This window comes from Crocodylus siamensis, chromosome 3 (assembly GCF_052110815.1).
Source record: "Crocodylus siamensis isolate JL-2025a chromosome 3, ASM5211081v1, whole genome shotgun sequence".
Taxonomy (NCBI): Eukaryota; Metazoa; Chordata; order Crocodylia; family Crocodylidae; genus Crocodylus; species Crocodylus siamensis.
In genome coordinates, this window is record NC_143397.1 from 143,125,018 (window position 1) to 143,142,098 (window position 17,081).

Consider the following 17,081-nt stretch of genomic DNA (forward strand, 5'->3'; position numbering starts at 1 on the left):
ATTGTGTGTGTGTGTGATTGATATATATATATATACATATATATATAAAATAAATCAGAGGGGTGATAATATATATCTCCCACTTCTATGTAATAAAGTTATATATATGTGTATATGTGTGTGCACATGAAGTTATACATATGTGGAATACATCATATTTCACAGTGTACTAGCCAAAGTTTGAAGCCAAATATTTACCCTTAAATTCACCTCGACTTATACACCATATCAATACCTTGAAATAAAAAAATATTGCATTTCAAAGTTTGTTCATCTTTGAAACAGTCAAAGCAAAGCAAAGAATGGCTGCCAGCCTTAAAAATGTGTTACAATTAATCACACAGTAAGACAGTGATAATAGTTTGGATGTATGAGGCACAGTCACACTAATTACATGAATCAGTTACCATAATAATATCCATTATGACTGGACCATTGTTTTTACCCCTTTGTGTAAAAATGCAACGATTCTCTTTGCTTGTGGCATGATGGAGATCTAAGCGAGGATGAAGATGCTGAAACTTCCACTGTTGAAGATCCATAGGACATTAGATGGCTGGATGGAACTGTTTGGGCGTGACACTTCTGAAGATTAAAATGACTGAGGGATTTTAAACTATGCTCCGGAAATTGTTCTTTGAATATAACTTGCGGCTTGTGATAGTTAGCATAACCATCATCAGAAACAATCATGGCAGTGATGGTTCATTCTGAATTCTTCCCGCTACAACAGAATACTTACTGTACATGGAGTTTTTTTTACAAATGACTCAATATAAAATGTGGGTCGGCTTCTGCACCAGATCTACAAAAATTGTAACTTTTTTGATCAGAAATGTGGGGTTGACTTATACAACATGAAATACAGTATATACTGTATTTATATTTATGTTTTAATTACACAAAAGTCTGTTCTATGTAATTAATATTTCATATTATATGTTATTCATATTGTGTATGTATTCGTATGTATATATATAAATATATATTTATATATAATACATATATTATGGAGTATTAATTACATAGAACACAGTAGAGAGACACATTAAGGGAGATGAGAAATTATGTGACGTTTATACATAAACATTATTACACAGAATTAGAAAGCAAGAAATGAGGGGGAATAAGGAGAAAAAAGAAACAACACTACCAACAAGAGAGATTCAGAAGAAACATCAAAGCCAATTACATGTCACATCTCCTCTGTAGCTAGGATGTTTAAATAAAAAGTTTAATGAACACGTCTCCTTTCTGGCTCTTTAAAAACAACAGTAAGAAAAAGTCTAACCCAAATCCCACGGAAGTAATGGCAGTCTTTCCAGAGATTTCAATGAGTTTTGGATCAGGCCCTAACTTTCCCTGAAAAACTTATGTTCTGTTGCATAATGAACCGGGTATTCACTTGAGCATCAAAGTAAACAAACAAACAATCTCAGTGGCTGAAAATTCTCATTTGCATCATTTTGCAGAGCAGGATTCCCAAGCTTGTAATACTCAAATACTATGCTTTTTAATAGCGATATGAATTAATGATTCAGTTACTTTCCCTTTCAATACCATAAAACCAATGACTGCAGCTGCACATACTAAAAAGTAATATTAGAAGAAGTGCTGTAATTTTTAACAATCTCTTATACATCACTCTCGGGGGGGAGGGGGGGGCCAGGATTCTGGTTAATTTTTGGAAAAAGTTGTCCACTTTTACTTTCTTTTCAATATTCTACTTCCATCTCTTTGGTGTCCCATTGCTGGAAACAAGAGCTAGCCAGCTTTCTGCAGATGCAAAGACAGTGCCTGTCTGAAGATCACAATTATAGTACTGCTGCATTTGCCCTTCTAGGACCAGTCAAAGTGAAAAACAAAACTCTAGCAAATAATAATGGCAAAACATATTATCTGGCCACACACATGGCATGTGCCAGAGAGACCTTGCACGGTATGTTTAGGGTTTTTCTGAGCCTTCTTCAGGATGTTGCAACCTGGGAAGCACTTTGAAATAAAAGCAAAATCCTAGCTCTTAACATAGAAAACAAAAAAAATACTATCTAAATACTGTGAATATCATAGTTACATATTAAAAATAGCTAAAATATTGAAGAGCTGGCTCTCCTTACACAATAGTATAAATCAGAAGAAATCCACCCTAGGTCAAATGACATACACTAACATAAAAACAGTGAAGGTAACAGGAAGAATCAGACCTGAGAATTTAATGGTGCAACTAACCTGTTTCTCACACAAAGCAAGCTATACCCAAGTTATTGTGGAGTATCAGTCCAAGACTGGAAATTGCATGCCAAATTTTCAGCTGGTATAGATCAACATAGCTCTACTCAATTTAGCACAGCCATGCTGATTTACCATGAGCTGAAGATCTGACCAGCATTTTTCCTGAAAAATACCCCATATCATCCATAAAGTAACTGTCACAGAGATAAAGGCAATAGCCATATGCAAATAAGGGGGAAAAACCTCTCAATGATTGTTTGCAAAACATCCTTTCCCTTATTAACATTAACTTTTTGTGTTGTTATATATGACACAAGGGATTTGGTAACCCTTTATTTATTTATTTATTATTAAACATACATTTGCAACACATGACCATGGGACCCAGCATTTGTATAATCTGATGTTGCAGCACTGTTTTCAAAATGAGATGCAAGGCTCAGACAGCAGGTTCAAGCACCCTGGAATTTATCATTGCTGGTTTTTTTAAGTCACCAGGGCTGTCAGAACAAGATGTCCAACATAAGCTCATTGTGTGGGCTTGCTTTTTAACTGTTCAAATTTGTAGTATACTTTCACATCTTACTAACTGTTGCTGTGGCTGTACTTCAACAGAGCAAAAAAGGAAGACAGAAGTAAAGGCTATAGAGAGAATCTAAGACGCTAATTCACGAAATACGTGTTACCCTCAAATCTGAGTAATTCTGAGGAGTAGGAAACCCCTCAGATTAAGATTAAGACACTCAGGCATTCTGAGCAGACTTGCACATTATTATCCAGGAGTAGACTTGCACAGTAAACCTCAGGTGTTCTGAGTAGACTTGCACATTATTATCCAGGTGTCATGGTGTTAGCTATTAAAACTACTAAAACTCCTTTTTAAACGCATTGTGAAAACTATGGAGATGACAAAGAACTTTTTTGTTTTGATTTATTTTAAAATGAAAATAAAACGCTTTAATAAAGATATCTTCTTTCCAACAGCTTGAAATACAAGAAAAACAATTTCTCCTATGGCTTCATATGAAGGTTTTTGGTTAGATTTCATATTGTGTAATGCTGTTTTTACCACGGAGGAACTTTAGAAAAGACAACTAGTATAAAGCTGTTTTGATGCCATGGTGAATCAGACCTCTCATCTGCAGAAAATATACTCCTTGAAAGTTTCCCTCTGCACAGATTATTCCACTGCGGGACCCATTGGTTAAAAAGTCTACTTTTCTTTTCTTTGGCCCAAGATATGTAAGCTTGTTCTGGGAGTGTTTAATGGCCCTTCTATATAAGGATTTTTTTCAAAGTATTTGTTTCCATTTTCTTAAAACAGAATTCAAACCAGTGGGCTACCTTTTAAATAAACCTTCAGGCCTTTTTTCCCCTCCATTTCATGACTCATTAAGTGACAAGATCAAAATACATTTAAATTTAGGACTGATTATATAGATTGACCTTTGGGGATTTTAATGCTCCTGAGAATCATGCTGAATTGCCTCACATTATTTACCCAGAATAGAGGTGTTGCATAAACAAAAATAGTGCCAGCAACCCCACAGCCCAATGAATATGGACCCCAAACTCCTGTATCAAGGCAAAAGAGGAGGATTCCATGTTTTTTTAGTTGGATTCCCAATGTAACCTTTTTATCTACTCTCCATTCCTCTGATATCTGAAATGTTAAGGAAAAAGGTTACAGAGAATTCAGCTGTTCCCAGTTTTGTCTTGGTTCAGGTCAGACCCATTGACCAATCAGAGACAGTCAACATGGAAGACAAATTTGCCAGTGGCTTATTATTTGTTCCTCCATTCTGTACTTGATCAACCCACAACACCAGGCTAGCAGTACACTGAAATGCATTTTGTCAGCCCTCCTCATTTAGTGTGAATCTTACAACATGGATGCACAGAAGCCAGCCCACAAGACTACTACAGAGGCTTTTACAAACTTTGCCTCTGCAAATACAGGCCCTATAGCAAGCCTGGGAGATGCTCAAGAGAGATGTGCGGAACACTACGCAGGTGGAAAACTTATGCACGAGAAACACTCAAAGGTACAATGTACTAATGGCTAGGGACAGAAATAACATATAAAAAAGTATAAGCAACTGGAAATCAGTTCAACTCTGTAACACAATGGCTAGGGACAGACATTCAAAAAGCCTGAGCCTGAATTGATTCAATCTTTTCAGGTTAGTCTAACCTGGCTAGGCTGAACTAGTTGGAAACTGGACAGACATTCTCTCTGGACTGAGGAAATTCAGGCACATTCCTGTAGTGGCTCAAGCTAGAAGCCTGGAGGCATTACAGCAGCCCTCCCTTCCCTTCTGCAGGGAGCTGAGCTGAGGGGGGCATGGCCAGGCCTTGGCAGAACCTCTGATTAGGGAGGTCTGTGTGCACAGTCACAGGCTTTTCCCCACTTGCTGTTCAAGGGGCAGGATTGTTGTCAGTCCCTAGCCCCAGGCTAGCACTCTGAGGCAAGGGGGCGGGCGTGTAGTGCATGCATCTGTTGGTGATACACAGCTTTTCAGTCTCTCTCCTTGTTTCCTCAGATTGTCTGCAGCAAACCGACAGGCAAGCCAGCCAGCCAGGGGGCTGATAACAGTAGCAAAACAGTGGTCTCTTTCCCATTACTTCAAACTTCTTAAACAGTTTACTGGGCTGACCTGTTGATTAGCTCCAAAAGCCCTGCTCTGTCTGCCTGCCTGTCCCAGTGAAATTGGAGACTCACACCCAGACACCTCTCCCCATTAGCTAGCACAACACATGCCTTGGGTCCCTGGCACTGGGGTTGGGAGATGGGAGGGAGGGGGTTAAGACAGGGGGAAGCCAGGCAGGCCCTGCTGTGTCTGCACTTTCTGCCGGAGCCTTATACAGCATTAGCAACCATACCACATGCTAACTATGGTCCATGCTGTGAGATAGAGGAGGAAGAGATCCCTGCTTAAGCAGCAAGTGCTGAGAGGGGAGGGGAAGAGGAAGGAAGGGGGGGCATGGGGAAGTCAGCAGATCCTGCTGTACCGGCAAATCTTAGCCAGGGAGCAGAGGGGAGGGGCCAGCCCTGCTATGGAGCAGAAAGCCTCACCCAACCAAGAGAGCATACCAGGATGCTGGGGGACTCCAATTTATCTTAAAGCAGCAAGTGGTCTGGGACAGATGGTGCATAAACTGGTTTGACCCAAATCAATTAAGTCTGCTACTACATTCAACCAGGTTTATCTTAAACCAGTTATTCTGAAACTGGTTTATGTGCACTGAGCTTCTGTTGTTACAGGTTTAACAAAATTTCTGATCACTTAAGCTGGTTTATGTGTAATGTTTGTCCCTAGCCAAAAGGGCAGGTTTAAACCTGTAACAGAACAGAAGCTCAGTGCACATAAACCAGTTTCAAAATGACTGAAACTGATTTGAGATAAACTTGGTTGAACGTAGTATCAGACTTAACTGATTTGGGTCACACTGGTTTATGAAGCTTCTAACCCAGACCCCTTCCTGGTTCAAGTTAAATCACAGTCTTTCAACTTCCCAGCATACTTTCCAGCCCTGGGCTGGGCTGTGCTGTCTGCTTCATAGAGCAAGGCTTGCCCTGCCCCGCCCCTCTGCTCCCTAGCTGAAAGGGATTGCTTCCCTGGGACTAGCATTTGGGGCCGGGGTGGTTGGGCGTGGGGCTTAAAAGACCACTTCGCCCACTCAAACTTCTTGCTGGCTGCAACTGTGGACTACAAATCCCAGAGGCAGCTGGAAGCAGGAAGAACAGATGAGCAACCAACCCTCAGAGTCCTGATGCTGTTATTTTGGACTACAAATCCCAGAGACCTTGGGGGGCAGCAGAAACACACAGCCCATGCTGGTGCCAGAAAGCAGTGCTCTACCGCCTCTTGGCTTCTGGCCTGAGCCACTGCAGGCATGTGGCTGCATTTCCTCAATCAAATGTAAATGTCTGTCCACTTCTATTTCAATTTAGTCTCTGCAGCTTAGATTAACATGCAAAGACTGAATCAATTCAGCCTTGGGCTTTTTGACTGTCTGACTGACTTAGGCCCTTGGGACCTAGCATACATCAGTCTAACTCCTCATCAGATCACTGGGCACACTGCTTCCCACAGACCCCCAAGCTTGATGCATTCCAACACCACCCTCGATGTCGAATTGTCTCTTAATGGCTCAGTGGAACACGGAACCTACAGTACTAATACCATACAATATTTGAAGGAATTCAGTTTTGTCTGCTTTTACCTTTCCAACCTCTTAAATTGGCAAGCAAAGTACTTCCCGGCATTTTTCACTATTTTTATACCTTTTCCTTCCCAGACAACACAAATTGTTATCTTTGTAAAGTTATAAAAGTTATGAATGGCTATTAAAAAGTTACTTTAGCTCTTTTTAGACATTCTGACACTAAAAATGTAGCAAAATGGCACCAATCTGTGGTTACTGCTACTTTCATTGCTTATGTTCCTGTTGTAATGGAGCAAGGCTGAATCCATTTCTAAGAAAGGGCTCCCTGTTCATGGTAAATGTGGATTTTTTTCCCCAAGTAAAAGCAACGCTTGTAACTTCAAATCACAAACTTGCAATGTCTTTAGGGACGTTAAAAGTATCAGGAGGAGGTTTAGGACTGGAAGCTGCATTGGACTGGTCTCAAAGCTGGAACAGAATGCCAGTACAGCCTAATGGATTGAAAGCAAGAATGAATGTTTCTTCTTCTTCAAAATGGCAACAGTTTTTAGAAGGCATTCTGACTTGAAAATGAATTTAGATGATGTACTGCTGACCCTTTAATTCTTGAGGCATACCAGAAATGCAAGAATCTGTCATTGCTTGTCCTGTTATACAAAAAGATTGTTGATTTTATTTTTTTCTTGCCATTTTTTATGCTGGCTGATCTGTTTTCAGTTGTATCACCCTGTACTAACTCAAAATATGTATAGCAAACTGGATATTCCTAGTATCAAATCCCATGACATCATTAGAGTATACTGCAGTGACTTGTTTACTACTGCATAAAGTATACACTCATCACCCCATAAATCAGGTATGCAAATGGATAATATCATGCAGCTATTTAACACTGTGAAACTATAGAGGGCTTGAAATGCACAAAAGGTGAACTGCAGAATCCAAAAGTCAATGTGATCAACAAAACTACTATGAGCTTTATTTAATACAGCTTTATTCGGGTTTTGTACCACTTAAATGTCACTGAAGACCAACTGCATTGCAGTGGTATAGAAATGGAATTAAGCCATATTCTATCAGCTCCATAATTTGGTGGTGTTTTCTCTAGGGAAAACTGAGTGGAATTTTTCATGGAATTGTAAGGATCCTGCCATATACAATGCTTGGATAGAGTGGTGACGACACATAGAGCACCACCAATTTAAAAGGGGCACATAAAGACAAGTGCCAGGATCAGGGCCCCAGTAGTCATTTAACCTGCAATGATATGCCCACGCCCTACACTAGACTGCACAGAGAACATCTTCCACATACTAAGCTTGAGTCCCCTGGCACATATATCAATCTTACTTTGCAGTTCATAGTAATTAAACACTATTGTGTCAATCCAACTGCCAAATTACTATAAAAACCCAGAATACTGTTTCTAGTGAAAGTCTATGACAGTGCTTACTTCTACAAAAGTCAAATAATTTGGAGTTAAATTAAATTAAATAATTTAACAATTTTCTTAAATATGTACTTTTTCCTTAACCTGGTACCAAAGGATGTAAAAGATTGTGGCTGACTCTCTGTTGTTCTGCACCACTTGTGCAGTCCTACAAAAAAGTGGGTATGTGGTATCAATTTGCAGCAGTCAAGGATTTGGTGCAGTAAGAAAGTGATTCTAGCTCTGATAAGCTACCAAATTGTACATTAGTAAATGACCCCAAAAATGACCATTGCAAAAGCTGTGTTTAAGGCTAAGTATGACAACTAAAACAACCCGAGGCTGAATTGATTCAGTCTTTGCAGGTTAGGCTAAACTGCACAGATTAAATTGAAACAGAAGTGAACAGACGTTTACTTTTGATTTAGGAAATGACACCACATGCCTGCACTGGCTCAGCCCAGAAGCTGGGGGGTGCTAGAGCACAGCTCTCTGGCTGTGTGTTCACTTCCTCTTCCTGCTGCCTCTGAGGTCTCTGGGATTTGCAGTCCAGAATTACACCATCAGGACTCTGCAGGGTTGCTTATCACTTCCTCTTCATGCTTCCTGGTGCCTCTGAGATTTGTAGTCCACAGTTGCAGCTAGCAGTAAGTTTGAGCAAAGGAAGGGGTGTTTAACCCCTCCTCCCTGGCCCCAGACCCCAGTCAGGGTTTGTAGTAGGGAATGTCCCTCCCTTCCCCGCCACAGACTGGACTGCATCCCCAGCTGGGCTTGCTCCCCTCTCCCCCTGCCCCAGCCTCCCTCGTCAGCCAGCCCTCACTGCTCCAGCTAGGGAGCAGAGAGACTGAGAGACAGCCCACCCCAGCCCAGGGCTGGAAAGCATGCTGGGATGCTGGGGGACTGTGATTTAACTTGACCCAGGAAGGGGGTCTGGGACCGAAGTTTCATAAACTGGTTTGACCCAAATCAGTTCAGTCTGATACTGCATTGAACCAGGTTTATCTTAAATCAGTTTTAGGCATTTTGAAACTGGTTTATGTGCACTGAGTTTTTGTTCTGTTACAGGTTTAAAATCAGTTTCTGATCACTTAAGTCGGATTATGTGCAATTTCTGTCCCTAGCCTAAACGTGCCTGGGATCTACACTATTCTAACTGAGTTGCAATTATAGTTTATGATATATGTCTGTATCATCATCATTATAGAGTTTTGTGCTAGAATGGAATTTACGTAATTATATTTCCCTATAACTTGGATTTACTTTTTGTTAGTGACAGACAACAAGAAAACGTTTCTAAAGTGAAAATCTGGCTTCTTGTTTTAATTCAATTATTTTCTTAAACAGTACACTTGAATACAATTCTAGAAGTTTATGGGTAGTAGAAAATTTTTGCTGTGGTGAAAACTCTGGCGCGTAATTTACATTCCAAATTAGTATTAACTGTTTATTTTTACTGGGAAGAAAATAGTTATTAAATGGTTATACAATCTTCTGTATTCTACCCCTTCATATTGGTATTAAGGACTAACTGGTATTACAATAAAAGATCCAGCTTGCAGCCCTGAGAAAGAACTTTCACAGAAAATGAGGGGTTCTTTAATCCACAACCTTATACATATTAGGATGAATTCAGCACCTATGAATTTTGAAAAATTATTATTTTTACCCCTTTATTTGTTATTTGTGTGCAAAGTAGGCATTAAATTTTGCCTCCTCTCCACGTGCAATTGCCTACTCTAGCATTTTAAATACTGGTCTTTTAAACATCATCTTTACAAGTTAGCCTTAACACACCTATCAAGGTGAATATGTAAATTCACAGAGACTGTTTCAATTAATCTAGGACAGTACTACTTTAGTTTGTATGCAGAAGGATAAAGTCAAAACCAAAAGGGGTTGGAAATAGAATTTATGTTTGAAAGTGAAGGCATGCATTCTGCAGACGCTAAGTCTATCTTGGGGGTCATATAAACACATCAAGCAAGCTGGGAGTTAGAAACCTCTGCTTTAGAACACTGGTAAATTTAAATGAAACCTGTGGATATATTGCTTCTTTTTTACTGCTCAGATGTACAATGGGGTGGTAATAGAGTTTTTCAAAGATTTTCTAACCTCTCCTGGGACTCTCATGATTGAAGAGAATGCCATTCACAGCAAACAGATTGTAGGCCTCCCTGAAGTTCACCACAATCCAGTAGGCATACAGTTTTGCTGCTCCTAAAAAAAAATTCAAAATATTATATACATACCCTAATGCTTGTGTATAAAATATATATGAAATACACACATATGCACACCTACTACATATACACAGAGTGAATAAATTCCACCTTTCAACAAAGAAAATTAGAGTTTGATTAATTCCCTTAGTGTGTCATGTTTCACCATGAAAAAAAATCCAGCCTAATAAACAGTAACTGAATGAAAAAATAGTCTTTTCTATATAGCTGTAGTGCTGGTCAGGAAGTGTTTAAGCACCTCTCACTTGTTTTCTTATGCACACACAAGCATAGCACTTTTTCTTTTACAATATAATTAACACAGCCAGAGCGTGTGAAATATGCCACTGTGGTGACCTCTGCTAATAAAAAAAAAATGACATTGGGGGAATAAGAGAGAAAATCTGGTGCCTTAGCATTCAAACTGATTTGAAACTTTATCACTATAGTCTTCCATGCACATTGCTTTAATAAGTGTTTCAAATTTAATGCAAGTTCATGAGACAAGTGAGCTCTTGGGAGATTTTCATTTAGGCAACAAAAAATATGAAACCTTATCACTTCAGTGCTATCTTACAATCCTTCATGAAGAAAGGACTACTCCTCCCCTGAATCTTTTGAAAAGAATTCTCCATTCCAGATTTGAATGAACGAGGTTTTGTGAAGTGAAATGGTAATTTCCAGCCCTCAGGCAATGGCAGTAAATGCTTTTTATATAGTAATTCATAAAGGTATGCCTCTAAACATGTCTAGTCACTTTTGTTCTATTTTCATTTAAATTTCACACCCAAATTACTTCAGCCCTGAAACATGAGCACAGTGGACAGCCAGACATACACACGCTAAGAATACTCACCATATGGCGATCTTGGGTAAAAAGGGGTGGTCTCCTTTTGTGGTATTTCTTGCACTTTCCCAAAAAGTTCACTGGTTGAGGCTTGGTAGAACTTCACAGAGTTGATAAGGCCACATGTCTTAATAGCATCCAAAAGCCGTAAAGTGCCAACTCCATCAACATCAGCAGTATATTCTGCCAGGTCAAAAGAAATCTTGGGGGAGGAGAGAGAAGAATAAAAACAAAAGACATTTATTTTGGGCAACCACAAATACTATAAGTATGCACAGCAGTATCACATTTATGCTATATTTGTAACAGAGCCATCTACACAAAATTCAGGATGAATTCAATTTTTAAACTTACAAACAGTGGCTGAACACTTTATTTTTCAAAATGAACTGATAAAACAAAACTTGCCTCTACCCCTAATCACACCCCACCCCGCAATGTTCTGCAATTTGATGACACAACTAAAGAGCAGAAGAAAGCACAGGGAACCAGGGATCTGCTACCTACTGGCATTCACAGCCCTAAATGGTTGTGAGACAAAGCATTAGAGCTGTGACTTACTTTTAATGTCTAAAATAGCTGACAACTGGTCCCAGGTAATTTTGGAGAACTTCAGTAGGGAGAAGGGGAGTGTGGTGTTCCTTTCTCAAGCTCTCCCAAAAACTCATGGTCCCAGCCATTTGAAATACCAAAATAAGGAGCCTTTCACAGCATGGGCAGAAATAAAAAATAGTTTACCCTGGGGTACCCCATGGAGTTCATAATTGTTTTAGTGTAGGTCTGATTAAGGCAGAAGCATAAAAGACAGGTGCAGTGGGGTCAGCCGTGTTAGGGTATTAGATCCCAAGCTTTTGTTAAGGTGCATCATATATACTGTTTCTAGTTGCCATGGCCACGTGGAGATGTTTGGGAAAAGTACCATGTTACTGATGGTATCTTGTATCTGCTTGAATATCTCCAGAGGGAGGAGGAGGAGAGGGAGGAGTTCCTTTGTAGAGAGGGAGGATCATAAGCCATGACAGCCAGGCAGGAGACTGCCTAGTTTACACTCACTGCCAGAGAAAAGCTTGGCCTTTGCTATTCTGGGAGTAAAGGCTGGCCATTTGGGTTTATAGGACAAGCCACTAGCCATTGACTGATTTTGGGCAGCTCAAAAAACTAGATTCTATTCCACCCTTCCAAGCTTTTTGGCTGCATGCTGAAATTTAGAAAAAAAGTGTTGACTTTTTCCCACATGCCATCAATTCATGCTACCAAAAAGAGACACTATTCACAGCAGATGGAGCAGAACTGTATTCAATACCATGAATAGTTAACAGACTTTTTAAACTGCCATAGCGAGACATTTGAACTACCATCCCACTGAGGTACAGGGTAGTTCACACTTCTCAGATATTGTTTCGGGCGCTTTGAGATCCAGAAAACACTACATTCCCTTCACGTTCTAAGTTGTTTTATACAGTCTTAATAGCTAGAGACACAGCAACTGAAACCAAAATAAGTAAATCAGTTGTAATTCACACCTCTAGTTATTTTGGCAGAAACCTGAATTTTGGCTGACTTCATTATTTCAAAATGAGGCACTCTTATTCCAAAATATATGTTAGCACACAGAGGTGCACAGAAATCACTAAAGCTATGAATTAAAATTAGTTAATTTAGCTATTTCAGTTCTGTAGAGCAGGGGAGGCAATTATTTCGGGCAGAGGACCACTTACTGAGTTATGGCAAGCCATAGAGGGCCACATGACAGGCAGGCAGGGGCAGTTAAATATTAATTTTCTAAATTTTTTTAGGGGCCCTGTGGGCTAGATAGAATGGCCTGGTGGCCGCATTTGCCCACCCCAGCTGTAGAGGCAAGCTGCCAGTGTTTTTTTGTTTTGTTTTTTGTTAATAAAACTCGATATTATGGAGAAAATGGAAATCTCAATGAAATAAATAAGTAGGCAAAGAAGTACGTACGTAAATAAATAAAGGAGTTCGTTTATCGCCCTGATGCAACCATCCAAACAAATCAACTAGTGATTTAATGGAGAGGAGTAACCATTTTTGTGATGGTTCATTTTAAAACACGGCAGCCACTTGAACCTTATCAAAGTTTTGAAATGCTAGACTAAATCCAGGGAAAATGCATTAGCAAGCAGATGATACAATCAAAGGATATGCTTATTACATCTCTCCAATTTGTTATGTGAAAAACATTTATGGTATAAAGTCTTATTTTTTTAAGTAAATGGCTAAATTCTCCCTGACTGCAATAGGGCTAGGATTTCCCCATGTATTATTTCTAATATATCCACTAATAACAATGCCTTATTAAATACAGTTTGCTGACACCTACTGCCAGACAAATGGATAATAAGCAGGGTGCAGATGCTCATAACAACTCAACCGTTCCAAAATGTCAGAGATTGGGAACTTTTTCACAATGTTGTGAAAGAGTTGTTGCTCTGATATCAGAGGGCAGTATGTGGGAGTGAGCACCCAGCACAGCATGTCCCTCAGTGGGTGGGCTGGGGGCATGTGGGGAGAGGGAAGGGGAGAATGATTGCACTTATGCTTTGGAAGTCCCAGGCGTGGGTAATCTGTTGCTGCTGGTATTGTTCACTTTTCTGTTTCCTAAACATGATCTCAAACTTCAACAGCCTGCATATGACCAAAGTCTGCAGTATACATGCCTGATTTGTGGGGAGGGAAGGGGAGGTAGAGAGAAGTGCTTGGAGCCTTTCTTTTTTGTTCTCAGGCGCTGGAGGAGCATGATGAGTAGGGACATATCTAAATCACGGTAGGAGTTTACGGTGCATCGCTGCCTTTAATCTTGCCCTTTTTGTTGCATACCTCCCCCCGGCTGCATTAAAACCATGGCATTAATTGCCTCTTGGCCACTCAGGGGAGGGGGGTTTGTGCGGAGAGGACATGGCCAAAAGAGCAAGAGTAAAGGTGCTACTATGCCACAAACTTCTGCCATGATTTAGGTAGGTTCCTAATGAAAAGGGTCTGTGGTCAAGTAGGTAGTGGAGATAGAGATGGCTGTTAGAAAGACAGATTTACTGTACAAGAAATGCAAGGGAGCTCATTGATAAAAAGTGCCAATGAAAGGGAGAAGAAGGTGGGGGGCAGGGGCCCAGAGTTCTGGCTACATACCAGAGTGGCCAGTTGCAGCAGTGTGTGTGTTGAGGGGTTAATGTAGTGTGGGATGCCTGGAGGACTAACCAGAGCCATGTCACAGAAGGCTTGGTGTCCACATGTAATAACTGGTTTACAGTAAACTAGTTCAAATGGTAGTTGATTTTCCACATACATTTTCAAACCCTTCCAGGTGGATTTAAACTGATTTTAACAGGCGTGTATGCCTGTTCACTTAAGATTTAAACTGCATTTAAACCATTCTAAGTGTTGTGTGTGTCCATGCCCTCAGGTGAGTTCAGCTAAAGGGAAAGAATTATTATTTTTTAAATCCTAGATTATAAATCCCCTTTCCAAAATGAACAATGAGCCTGCAGTAGTGATATGGGAAACTGCTCTCACTGGTTTATGCACACACCAAATACACAGTGCATGTTTTTCCCTATTGCCTTGTGAATGACCTTGACGTTCACCTGGAAAAATCACTCTCCAGGGTGTGAGGTAATTCTGCATCCATGTTTGCCCAGTTCTGAATGTCTCTTGAGCAGTAACTGACAGCTTTGCGTGTATTTGGTGTTTTTGAATTGTGAGCTATTGTTCACTAGGGAATGGGTTCAGACCACTAACTTCATTTCAGATAGGGCTGTTGGTTGAAATAGAATGGTTCCCAGGAAAGTGAAAAATTCTGGCCTTGGACAAAATTAGAAGTGCAGATATAAAACTTCTCCCTCTATTCTGAACTATTTATCACTTCACATAAAAAGGGTAGAAAAGAAAGGTGATGGCAGCAATGGTGGTAGCAGAGGGTGTCTGAATTGCCATCAGTTATTCCTGATTTCCTGATGAAGCAGCTGAGTGAAAAAGCATCAAGTCCCCCCAAAGGGCACATCCAAATATTAAAGAACTCAATGTTATTTTTCCTTTAGTTTTATGGCTATCATGGCTATGGCAAAACAATAATAATTTATTTAAAAATGCAACAGAGTTTCTTAAAGAATTTTTAAAAAGCATATACAGGGTAATTTATATATGAAATCTGAGTAACCTGACTTCTATCCTGGGGAAGATCTTAGAAAAGTTTATTAAGGAGGCCATCTTTGATGGACTGGCCCAGGCTAACATTCTAAGGGATAGCCAGCACGGGTTTGTTGCGGGTAGGTCTTGTTTGACCAATCTCATTTCCTTCTATGACCAGGTGACCTATCACCTGGACGAGGGAGAAGAGATTGATGTCTTAACTTCAAAAAAGCTTTTGATCTCGTATCCCATGATCACCTCTTGGCCAAACTGGCCAGGTGTGGCCTTGGCTCCACCACGATCCGCTGGCTGGGAAATTGGCTCCGTGGTCGGACCCAGAGGGTTGTAATTGATGGCAGTCACTCATCGTGGTGCCCTGTGACCAGTGGGGTCCCTCAAGGCTCTGTCCTGGGACCCATACTGTTCAACATCTTCATTAACGATGTGGACATTGGAGTCAGGAGCGGACTGGCCAAGTTTGCCGATGACACCAAACTTTGGGGCAAAGCATCCACACCAGAAGATAGGCGGGTGATCCAGGCTGACCTGGACATGCTCAGCAAATGGGCGGATGAGAACATCATGGTGTTTAACACCGAAAAATGCAAGGTTCTCCACCCTGGGAGGAAAAACCTGCAGTATCCTTATAGGCTCGGCAGTGCTACGTTGGATAGCACTACAGAAGAAAGAGACTTGGGGGTCATCATTGACCACAAGATAAACATGAGCCTGCAATGCAATGCTGCGGCTAATAAAGTGACCAAAATGCTGGCTTGCATCCACAGATGCTTCTCGAGCAAATCCCGGGACGTCATTCTCCCCTTGGACTCGGCCTTGGTGAGGCCGCAGCTGGAGTACTGCATCCAGTTTTGGGCTCCACAATTCAAAAAGGATGTGGAGAAGCTTGAGAGAGTCCAGAGGAGAGCCACGCGCATGATCAGAGGTCAGGAAAACAGATCTTACGATGACAGGCTGAGAGCCATGGGACTCTTTAGCCTGGAAAAGCGCAGGCTCAGGGGTGATCTGATGGCCACCTATAAGTTTATCAGGGGTGACCACCAGGATCTGGGGGAACGTTTGTTCACCAGAGCGCCCCAAGGGATGACGAGGTCGAATGGTCACAAACTCCTGCAAGACCGTTTCAGGCTGGACATAAGGAAGAATTTCTTTACTGTCCAAGCCCCCAAGGTCTGGAACAGTCTGCCAGCAGAGGTGGTTCAAGCACCTACATTGAACACCTTCAAGAGTAAATTGGATGCTTATCTTGCTGGGATCCTATGACCCCAGCTGACTTCCTGCCCTTTGGGCAAGGGGCTGGACTCGATGATCTCCCGAGGTCCCTTCCAGCCCTGATGTCTATGAAATCTATGAAATCTAATCAGTCATCCTTCTATAACTGCCCTTAAAATGGTTAAAAGTCCTACATATTTAAAAAGTTAATTGCATTAAGAAACATAAGCTCTCATTATGAGTACCTTAGTTTTGAACTCAACTGTGGGAACCTAGGCTAAGTACAGACAGTTAAATAGCCCAAGGATGAATCCATTTAATCTTCGCAGGTTAGTCTAAACTGTGTAGATTGAACCAATAAGCAAATGAACACACTTTTACTTTTAATTCCAGAAATGCAGCCACATGCCTGCAAATGGCTCAGGTCAGAAGCTGAGGCAGTGCTAGAGCACATCTCTGTGTTTGGCTGGAGCAGACAGCTTGGTCCAAGGCTAGCCCATCTGCCTGCCCTGTGAGGGGTGGTTTGTGCGGAAGGTACAAAGCATCCTGGGATGCGGGGGGCTGCAAGTTAACTTGAATCTGGAGGGGATCTGGGACACAAGTTCAATAAACTGATTTAACCTAAATCAGTTAAGTCTGATACTACGCCCATCCAGGTTTAAACTGGTTTTGGACATTTTGAAAGCAGTTTATGTGTGCTGAACTTCTGTTGCATTACACATTTGAATCAGTTTTTGATCACTTATAGTGGCTTATATGTAATTTCTGTCTCTAGCCCAAAGGGTTGGAAGCAACAAAGCATTTTTTGGAA

At 40.9% G+C, this 17,081-nt stretch overlaps 1 protein-coding gene across 1 annotated transcript in view; it reads right to left on the reverse strand.

The window, feature by feature from the left end:
• The window catches only part of GMDS (GDP-mannose 4,6-dehydratase), a 583,437-nt gene that overhangs the window by 338,188 nt on the left and 228,168 nt on the right, over positions 1-17,081 (reverse strand). The window contains exons 5-6 of the mRNA XM_090039384.1: positions 10,907-11,099; positions 9,944-10,048 (exon numbers count right to left, since the gene is read on the reverse strand). Of these exons, the coding sequence (XP_089895510.1) occupies positions 9,944-10,048; positions 10,907-11,099 (298 nt within the window). The remainder of the gene's footprint in view (positions 1-9,943; positions 10,049-10,906; positions 11,100-17,081) is intronic.